Source organism: Manacus vitellinus, unplaced genomic scaffold (assembly GCF_001715985.3).
Source record: "Manacus vitellinus isolate BGI_N305 unplaced genomic scaffold, ASM171598v3 scaffold_31_pilon, whole genome shotgun sequence".
Taxonomy (NCBI): Eukaryota; Metazoa; Chordata; class Aves; order Passeriformes; family Pipridae; genus Manacus; species Manacus vitellinus.
Window position 1 is genome coordinate 11,638 of NW_021940379.1, and position 10,229 is coordinate 21,866.

The 10,229-nt window shown below is 52.0% G+C and overlaps 1 protein-coding gene across 1 annotated transcript; it reads right to left on the reverse strand.

The window, feature by feature from the left end:
* Positions 1-320: 320 nt before the first annotated feature.
* MMP11 (matrix metallopeptidase 11) lies at positions 321-9,625 on the reverse strand. Its single transcript, XM_018076208.2, has 7 exons — positions 9,378-9,625; positions 8,066-8,209; positions 6,917-7,050; positions 3,921-4,168; positions 3,437-3,650; positions 1,842-2,099; positions 321-878 (listed from the first exon to the last, which is right to left on the reverse strand). The coding sequence occupies exons 1-7, from the start codon at positions 9,623-9,625 to the stop codon at positions 745-747; spliced, it is 1,380 nt and encodes a 459-aa protein (XP_017931697.1). The 3' UTR covers positions 321-744.
* Positions 9,626-10,229: the final 604 nt, after the last annotated feature.

The window sequence follows — 10,229 nt, forward strand, 5'->3', positions numbered from 1 at the left end:
GTGTGTGCGATGCCAGCCCGGGGACAGCGGTACGGGAGCGGTCCGTGCATCCTGAGCGACCCGGGGTGGGAACCTCGCCCGGGCGAGCGCGGGGCAGTGTCCAGCACTGGCACCCGGCACCGTGGAGGGCAGGGAAGGAGGGAAGGGGCCCCTTGTCTATATACAAATCGGTACAAAATCCTAACGCGTACGAGTGATACAACGTCAAACAGGAGTAGGGCTGCGGCAGGGCCCTGGCAGTCCCCGCGGCTGCCCCGGCCAAGGGACCCTGGCAGCAGCCGCACGTCGCACCCTCCGCAGGTACAGTCAGTGTCCTTCAGACCCCCTGGCTAGGGCTGGGGCAGCCTTCCTCCCTGGCCAGCGTCTGGAGCACCAAAGGGCTGCTGTAGTGAGCTGTGTAAACATAGGAAATACCATCGGATCAGTTCTACGGGATGGGGTCCAGGTTAATTATGAGAGCATGATCCCGCTCCAGGCTGGCCTGATGGCTTTTGGGATGCTATTGCTAGAAGAGTGTGGCCACTCTTTCGCCTGCAAAGAACATGGCAGCTGCTTTTACATTGATAGCAACTGAAGCTGGGGTTGCTGGAACTGGAGAGGAGCAAACTTTGTCACTTGTGACAAGCACATGTTGTGTCAGATGCTGAGCCTGGAAGGAAGCCAGGAATGGCAGAGAGAACCTTCTGTATGGCTGCTGGAGGTAAGGGTGATAAAAGGGGAGCGTGGAGGACACAGGCATCCCCCTCATCTGAAGGAGTTGGAGGAAGGTGTACAGCTGAAGAAGTCCTGGCTGATTTGGCGTGGGTAGCCCTCCAGCACTTTCACCTGGACTGGATCAAACTTCCAGTAATCTTGGCCTCTCAGGAAATAGGCAAAACCTGTGGATGAGAGAGGAAGTTAGGAGAGACAAGGTACACAAGGCTCAGAGCTCTTTCTCAGTTTCATCCAGCTGTCACTCTGCAGCATGTGCAGTACCGAAAAGAGACCTGGAAGAGGCAGGAGATGCTGCTGTCGAGATTTCACTTGAAACCAGGCTTGGGTATTTCAATTTTCTTTCACACTGTGTTAGTTTTGATGGAAGAGTAAACAGGATGGATTTTTTTTTTGTTTTATTTTATTTTCCTGGTGTGTTTAAATGTGCTGTACCCATGTAGTGACCCAGCCCTGAGAGGGCAGAGGATGTCCAGGACCTGAACGGGGACAGGGAGCTTGTGAAGACCTGTTGCAGGGCATTTGTTACTGTGGGGAAGCTATCCTGGAATTTGGGTTCTGGAAGCAGTGGGGAGTTGTTTCACTGCATCCTTTGGGAGGAAAGAGGCACTCACCACACCTTCATCCCAAGCACCCTGGCTGTCCCCAGTGTTACTGTAGCACTGCCATACTGTCTTCATCATGGGGCACCTCGGGGAGGTTTGGGTAATACTAAAAGCAGCCTGTGTGTTGTTCAGCTGCCCAGGCTGAAGTGTGGGCAGAGCTTCTGCTGTTCTCTCATCACTTCCTTTGGCAGGAGCGGTAGGAGGCGGGTAGGACTCTGTGACCATTTCTTGGTCAGATGCTTGACTTCTAGCAGACTTATATCAATATATAAGCCTTATATCAACTTATATGTTGATTGTTGCAATTAACGATGATGAAACTTGTCACTTTCATAAGAGAAGCCTCAGTTCCCTACCACTGGAAGAAGGAGCTGCCCCTCTCTACGCTATATGACATGCTATGGTGCTATGGCTGGGAAGTGTCCACTGCTACCACATGTCCAAATCTGCCTGGTTCTTCCAGCTGGGCAGTGGTGTCAGCCAGAGTGCCCACCCCAGAGCAGGCCATGTCCCTGCTGCACTGACCAAGCTCATCCTGAAAAGCTGCGTCGATCTCCTGCGGGACACCGCGCCAGTCGGCCATGGCCCGGGGGTAGATGTTGTCCACCTGGCGCGTGTGAGGGTTGAAGCGCCAGTAGTTGCCTCCACTGAAGATGTAGATCTTGTTCTTCTCAGCCCCCCACACCAGAGCTGCCTGCACAGGGGATGCAGGGAGGCCCAGCTCCACAATCGGGGTGGGACCAGATACCCTTCTCTCACCATCATAAATCCAGTATTGAGAATCTGGCGAGGAGACAGAAAAGGGAGGCAAAGTGTCAGAAACTCTTTGGTGTCTGATAATTTGGCAGTGAACTGTGCAACTGGAGCTGGTGCCTTGGCAGAGCTACCAGGGGAGGCTGTGCCTGAGGCAAACACCCTACCAGTGTCATGGACACTTTCACTGTCGTGTGCCCAAAATGCTGTCAATGCAAGGAGTTGACTTCTCACCTCAGTCCAGCCTGGAGGGTGTCAGTGGAGGAGAAGGAGGTCCATTTTAGCAGCTGTATTTTCTCTATTTGTGGAAATTATAAAAGACTTGGCTGGAAGGACCAGCGTCTACACTGCAACCTCAGTGCTTGGAAAACATGGGGGCATGCACAGGCACAAAGGGGGCATGTGGCTGGAAAGGAGTGAGCTGCAGAAACTAGGACGAAGTTGCCAAGCTGAAATAGAGACTGGGAGCACAGTTCCAGATTAGATTAAAATGGGAATCTCTGTAATTAGCCTGTGGCATGTAATACTTTCCCCTTATCTCATTTTAACTCACGGTAGGAGCCTGCCAATTTCAGCACTGTAAATCCTTGTGTGCAGGTCAGGTGCTAAGTAATGTGTTTATGCAGGAGCTCTGCCTGCAGAGCCCTGTGGTGTGATTCTGGTACTTGGTTTTATGGACTGTAGACGGGGTGTGCACACCCAGGGCAGCTGAGTTCCCATGTCATTCTACATCCCTGCTATTAAAGAGCATTAAAGAAAACAGTGGAGCTGAAATAGGGTTTGTTGCTGGCCTTGAACTCCAGAGATGGCCAGGAGGAGGTTTCATTTTTAATCCCTGTGGTGGCTGAAGGTTGCCTGGTTCTGCACATGGTCTCCCTGTAGGCTCATTTAGTCATGGGGTACTACAGAAGCTCCACATCCAGGTCTCTGAGGAGCAGAGAAGATGCTGTCTGTCCCCTGAGCAGGGCTCTGGGGACATAAGCACAGGAGTTTCACAACCAAGAAAGCTGCTGGGGCTCTCTTCTGGCACAGTGCTTCCCACGACAGCTGGGGAGATGGAGCAAGTGTTTCCTTTTTTCTCCTCTGCCAGCAGCATTGCCAGGTCAGAGGCTCGTAACAAATGTTTGTGTTCCAGGGAAGAAGAAGGGGGGATTGTGGCTCTGTCTAAAATAAAAGTGACCCCTTGTTCTCTCTTCCCTCCTCAATATCTGCTAAAAATTTAAACAGAGAAGAAAACAAATAACAAGGATCACTGGATTGCTGGGGATGTCCAGAAGATTTATTCTCCCAGGAACTTGCTGGGTCCTGACTACCCCTAAGTGATTGAGATGCATTTCTGAGCCGTCTGATCCCAGTCCAGCTCTTACCTTGGAAAAACCAGATATTGCCCAGAGGGTCCTCGAAGGTGGCATCAACAGAGCTGGGGATCCCCTGCCAGTGACGGGAGGCCAGAGCTGGGTAGCCATCCTGCAGCTTTCCAGCTCGGAGCCGCCACACGTAGCGGGACTTGAAGAAGAACAGCTCCCCTCGGATGGTGGACGCGGCGTCGAAGGCCGTGTCACAGGCATCGGGCTGCACGTCCTGCCAAAGCACGGCTCGTCAGGGGCTGGGACTCCTGGGACTCCCCTCACCCAGCCTGGGTTCAGCAGAGGGGAGGTCCCTGTGTCCAGGCAACTGCCCTGCTTTCAGCCAGTTTTGGTTGGGCATGTGCTGCCCAGAGATCCCCTCCCTGCTATCCCAGGCCAGCTGTGGGGTCTGGGCCTGGGCTCAGACAGACACCAAACAGGCCTCCTGGTGAGGGCAGTCCCAGCCATGCTGCCAGGGGAGGATGCAGACAAACTGTTCACTCACCTCCACATTGGTGATCTCATTTGTTTCGAGATCTGGCTGAGGCAGCTCTGCTGGCTGAGTTGGGGTTGGGTCAGGATCCAGTGAGGGTTTCCCATAGAGATGCTGGATACCTTGCTTGTCATCCTCACTCAGGCTTAGGGGGTAGCGGAAGATGTAGAAAGGAGACATCAGGGACTTGGAGACAGCCGTGTGCTGCAGGCCCAGGACGTGGCCAAACTCGTGAGCAGCCACTTGCAGGAGGTCAGTGCCTGCAAAGGGAGAAGATGGGAAATGCTTTTATCTGTTTGTGTACTTCTGACTCCTGGGCCTGCTCCTACCAGTTACCAGCCACTGACAGTGCACTAAGGTGTGTTTTAGGAGTCCAACAAGAGGAAAGAGAAATCTGTCTCTACTACCATTCTCACAGGCTGTTTTTCCCAGATTTTTCCTGTGTATAGGTTTTTTAAGGAGTCAAAGAGGATAATTAAGGGATTGACTGGTTCAGGAGCACCCTGAGTGAATTCATACACTCAGGTATCAGCCTGGGCATGTTGGTAATTTGTAATTTTGTTGTCAGAGGCTCTTGCCACCTTATGGGCTACCAAGAAGAAATGGGTTTTCCATACACTTTTGCAAAGGAGAAATTTGCACAGGGAAGGAAGTTTGGCCCACAGACGTGGGTGGTGGGGTGGTAAGTTTGGTGTTTGTCCACCCAGCCTTGCAGCAGTTGCTGGCCACAGCTGCAGTTTATCCTGTCCCATTGAGATCACATCCACTGTGGAAGATACCGGTGTCAGTGAGGGAACTCTCTAGGATTAACACTTGCTAATGGCTGTTGTCACACAGACAGCAGAGGGAGCTCATTTATTGCTTGTGTGGGGACTATGTCAAGAAGGTGACATTTAGAAATAAATCCATAAAAAATGATCCAATGTCAAGACCTGAGACTTCCTCACCAGACTCAAGTAGATTTATGGGAGATCATGTTTTAGGAATACATGACCTTGAAGCATTTAGAAAAGGAGAGGGGGGAAACTGGATTTCAGTATGCAAAGATATATCACTTGGCATGTTTTGCTTAGTTTTCAGTGGATCGTTTTTGAAGCTGATAAATTTCCCTGAGTGGAGGCTGTTTGTTGACAAGTCCCAGCATATTCATTCACTTGCCTTCAGCCAGAAATCCTCCAAGCTGCAGCCCAAGTGATGAGAACAGCAGGGATGTGAGTCAGCCAGCCTCGCTGTTCCAAGCAGGATTTCCCTGCTGGCTCCAGGGGAGCAGGTCACTTCTCAGCACCAGGACCGGATGGGACAGGGGGATACAGCTGGGAGGAACGTCTGGGAAGGGCGGAGGGGAAGGTGAGCCCCTGTCTTCCTCTGCTGGTCAGTGTTACGTGTAAGCGATGACTTTGCACAGCACTGACCTGATTAAATCAACACATCTAGATCAGCTGAGAAAGTGGGATCTCTGTGTCAGTGACTTATTACAAACTTTCAGACACTTTTGTTTAGCTTGGCAGGCTCCTCACTTGATGCTTTCCAGTGCTGGCAGATCAGCTGTGCTGTCAGATTCTCCAGGGGAGATGCACAGCAGCACAGCTGAAGGAGCTGTGCTGGGGACCATCCCTGTGTCTCTTATGGATGGTCTCCATGTGGGGTCCCACTTCCTGCACAGCTCTAGGGTGACCCCAGAGCACACCTTAGTCCTCCTCACATTTCTGCTCTCCTGTCTGTAAAATGAAGCTGAGGATTTCCCTGTCTCACTGAAAGCTGAGTCAAGGATTTATCCATGGTTATATCGTAAAGCTCTTTTCAGCATATTAAATGGCAATTAGCTCCAAAGAGCTTTTACAACATCTATTTATGGATGATGGAGGGGGGAGGGGGAATGCCATGGAATAGGACTGGATTCTGTTGGGAACTGGTGTCCATTTTCAGTTCCTGTTTTGCCTCCAACACTGTTTTATGGGAGAATGTAGGAAATTCTTCAACAACACAGACAACCCCAACAGAGGGTGAAAAGTGACAGAGCCCAGCCCTCCCCAGGAGCAGAATTGCTTCTACAAAGAATTCCAGTGCTCTGTGGTTCTTATTTTGGGTTGGCGTGAGCAGAGTGAGAAACACAACAGTCCTGTGCCCCACGCAGTCCAGCTGGCATAGAGCTGACAATGACGTGGGCTTTGGGGGAGTCCACTGGCATGAGCAAAATATTTGGGAAACCCTGGAGAGGCAGGGGGTTAACTTGGGCTTTGTGATTGTCTCTTTGTCCCTGTAGATAAACTGGGAAGGAGGAGGAGGAGCTGACCTGGGTAATTTTGGTGGGTCTTCCAGAAACTGATGCTTTGGGCACTGATCCAGATGGTCCCAGGCGGTACTGCAGTATCTCATGAGATACTGTGACACCAGACCCTGAGTGCCCGAGCAAAGAGCTACCAGCTTAGATCTATTATTAGCAAAAATTAAAAAAAGAGTCTTGACTGGATGTGGTGTTGTTTATGGTCAGAGCATTCCCAGGCCACGGGGACAGAGCTGGAGCCCGGGTGGTTTCCCTTTATGGACTTGTTTGAGAGCAGATGGTGAACAATGCATGCAGGGACCAGGGCTGAAGCTGTCCCTTGGATGACAACTGTGTCACCAAGTGCTTGAGCCTCAGTTTTCCTTCATCCTTTCCCTGTTTTATTTCTAATGACTCCTGCCAATGCTGAGTGTGATTCCCAAGTGGCAGGGCACATGACTGGGCAGAGGAGCCATCTCTCTTGCTCCCCCGAGACAGGAGGAGTCCATTGGAAAGCCAGGGTCCTGGTGCTGGACACAGACTCTGCTGTGGCTGAAAGATGAAAAGACCTGAATAGTAACAGGAGGCTTGTAAGTGGTGGGAGATAGTGCACACCACACTATCTCCTCTCAGTTGCTGCCTCTCAGTTTTACAGGGTCCCTGTTCACATCAGAAGGGAATAATTTCCAAGTGTATTGATAAGCATCCTGGAGCATCCACAGCTCGCCTTGAAGCAGAACCGTACCCAGGTTGTTCCCAATCGTCCAGGTCTCGTCATAGTCAAAATGGACATCTCCCTCCCGGTGTGTCTTGGGGAAGAATGCATGTGCCAGGATCCCTCCGGGCCCGTCAAAAGGCAAGTTGTCTCCATGCCAGTACCTGGAGGGAAGACACATTGCACCTCAGACAAAGGGCCATGTATCTCCAGTAACAACATCGTAAGGCCAAAGGTGGGACCTGCTGTGAGGGGACAGCAGCTCTCACTCCCATCCCAAGTTCATCCTACCGGGCCAGATCAACTGCTCGGAGTCCCTCTGATTGCCACAGCCAGTTCTGCATCAGGGCACTGAGGAAGCAGAGCTCGGTCACACCAAGCCCTGGGGAGTTCGTATGTTTTCTCAGGAATGTTTCTCCCCTCCCCCTGTTCAGATTTCAGCCCAAAGCTGACCATAGAGGCTAAAGAATTAAGGAGCTGACTGCTCAAGCCAAGATTAAGTCAGCATTGCTGAGTGGTGGAGGGATGTGGAGGGGCAGCTGGCAGCAAACCCAGCCAAACTCTCAGGTCTTCACTGAAGCCGAGCCGCGGACGACTAACGAAGGAAACCCATGAGAGATGCGGCCACTTGAGAGAGCTGAGGGAGGCACAGGCAAATACACAGCATGCAAATCTCATCACTGCTTGGACAGTCTCCACTGCCTTCATTTGTTCTGTGCAAACATGCAGCACGGGGAAGTCTTTGCCCCAGTGCGTATTCTGCCAAAAGGGAATTTCAGGCCAGGAGCCAAGATTCACTTAACCAAGAAACTACATTTGTCTTTGTGCAGACAGTTACGTTGTTCAGTCAAGGGACAGGATGGAGGACCTGAAGATGGAAAGTCAAAACAAACACTCAAGAAAACAGCCTGTGGGCAGAGAAATGTAAATGTACCAGGAAAATTAATGAATGATCAGTAACAGTGCTGTGCACAGCCAGTGTGGAGCAACTGCACATACACCAAGCAGCCCACAACTGATAAAAAAACCAAAACAACAAACCCCAAAAGATTCCAGTGTCTGAAAGCAGAAATATGAGTAGTCATTTAAGTGCCTAAGTTGTGTGCTGGCAGCTCTCTGCTCTGGTCAGGGCATTGCTCCTCTGTCTGGGAGGAGGGTGCTGCTGCCCACCGTGCTCACCTCGTGAAATCGATGACGATGTCAGCCCGTCCCTCCTGCACCTCAGTGAAGGTCAGCGGGGTCACATCGCTCCAGACTTTCAAAGCTTCTTCTATGGTCCTTCTCACTTTAGCTTTTACAAGTTGCCACGGGAACCTGACAATTCTGGAGGGCAACAGACACTGGATGAGCAGCTGCTGTCCTGTGGACACTGCTGTCATGAAGACACCAGCTCTAGGATCCACATCACTAGGGCTGCCACTCTCAGCACCAGAACATCTCCAATCCATAAACACTGCTCCAGCACCCTCTACTATGCAACATGTGCAGCAGATAAATCCCATCAGTGTTGAAACCCTCTGGCTGCTGGGCCAGAGGTGAGTTCCCTGGAAAGCTTTGTTTTCTCTGTTGTTCCACAGCATTCCCCAGGTCTGTCTCCTATGAGGCCACTGCCACAGAGATTCCAGGGAGTGGTGTGTTGTGATTCCTTCTTCTCAACCTCTGCATGTTTTGCCCCTGGAAACCTGGGCTCAATCAGAGCATTTGTCACCTCTTCTGCCCTTCTAAAACATGAGCAGACTGAAAGGGAGGTTTCTTTCCCTTCTGTTAACAGTGTTGCTCTATGTTAGCCTCTCCTCTGCTTCCTTCTTTAACACAGTTGACCAAAAAGAAAAGAAAAGGAAGAAGTCTTCCTGTTATCTACAGCCTCTTAACGCTGTGAGGAACTGTCTCCTGCATTGAATTAAACAAAAGATGATTTACATGCTGTCAAGGTCCATACGAGTGTGCTCACTTCTCCACTCATACCCTTGGGGGCAGCTGGGGAGGCAGCACAACCCTCCCGCCAGCCTGTTGAGTAGATTCACAAATGAGAATGTGTGGGGTGATTTGGGCAAAACTTTGCACTGAAGCCGTGTTTATGGGAACATCAGTAACAGCTGAATGAAAAGATCTTTTTAAAATAAACTGTGAGGTGAGCCCACCACGGGGTGGCTGGGGGGGCAAAGGCGCGGCAGGAGAGGGCTGGTGGTGGAGGCTCAGCTTGGCACGTGTCAGGGGTTTGGTGCAGGGAAGTGAATGTATGTGCACGGGGGTGTTGGTGTGGGGCTGACCAAGGGCTGGTGCAGAATGTGCTTGGGCAGGGTGGGTGGGCAGCGGTGTTTATGGAGCATGGGAGGGGATGTGGAGGTGCTGGGGGCAGCTCTGCTGGTGGTTCAGCATGTGGCTCCCCACAGCTCACATCCCAGTGTGCAGTGCTCCAGGGAACATCGGACTGAGAGGTTTGGGGAGGGAGAAGCAAACCAGCCTGACTCCCATTTCAGGCCCCTCTTACTTGTAGGTGAGATCAGTCTTGTCCCAGCGTCCGCCGGAGAGGACGAACCGCTTCTGCCGGTTGCGCCCGCTCTGTCCGTCCGTCAGCACCGGGAGGTCGGGCACGCCGCACCGGGGGGGGTTCCAGCGTGCCACCTGCTCCTCTGTACCCACAGGGAAGCCCTTGGCAGGCACACCAGTCCCCACAGCGTTCACCAAGGAGGATAGCCAAGGAGCCTGCTCCTTCCAGGTGTGATGCTTTCGAGACATGTCCTAAAAGGCAAAAGCAAAGCCATGACTTCAGTGTCTGGGAAGACACTTCTTGATGAGGAGTCAGTGGACATCAGCGGTCCTGACGCGGTGAGTTCCACCTCTACCTAGGGCTGTTCTGCTCCTGCTATGGCACAAACTGCTCCCCACAAACATCCTCTGTTCCCTGGGCTCTGCTGCTCCCAGGCCAGGTCACACCTGGGAGGCACTGTGTCATGCCATGGCACCCCTAAGCACTGGGCTATTTTTGGTCCACATTTCCTTGGCAGCTGGCCGGCAGGAAATACTTTGCAAGCCGTGGATGAGAACCAGACCCTTCAAGTATAAAACAAACCACTAGGGAGTAAATTCTCCCCCTTTGCCCCACATCCTTTATTCCCTCCTGGCCCTGGGGAGAGGTGACATTAATGGGAGGAAGCCTTTAGTGCCCAGCACACAGTTGTGCTCCCTGTTGTCACTTCCGTGGTGTCCCCTTGCTGTCCTGGCACTGTGGGCTCAGCATGGCAAGGGGACATGACAAGCTGCAGAGCAGGACACACGGATTTGGGGGTTGACGTCCAGCCCATGGGGCAGAGAGCAGAAATGGCTGTCCCTGCAGCCCCTA

What these genes read in the sequence shown, in the direction of transcription:
- MMP11 (XM_018076208.2), bottom strand. Translation starts at nt 9,625, where the DNA reads ATGTCTCGAAAGCATCACACCTGGAAGGAGCAGGCTCCTTGGCTATCC. An exon ending in AAGACTGATCTCACCTACAA is followed by an intron (nt 8,210 to 9,377) that starts GTAAGAGGGGCC and finishes GTTGCCCTCCAG; the next exon opens with AATTGTCAGGTTCCCGTGGC. An exon ending in CAATATCTGGTTTTTCCAAG is followed by an intron (nt 2,100 to 3,436) that starts GTAAGAGCTGGA and finishes TCTCCTCGCCAG; the next exon opens with ATTCTCAATACTGGATTTAT.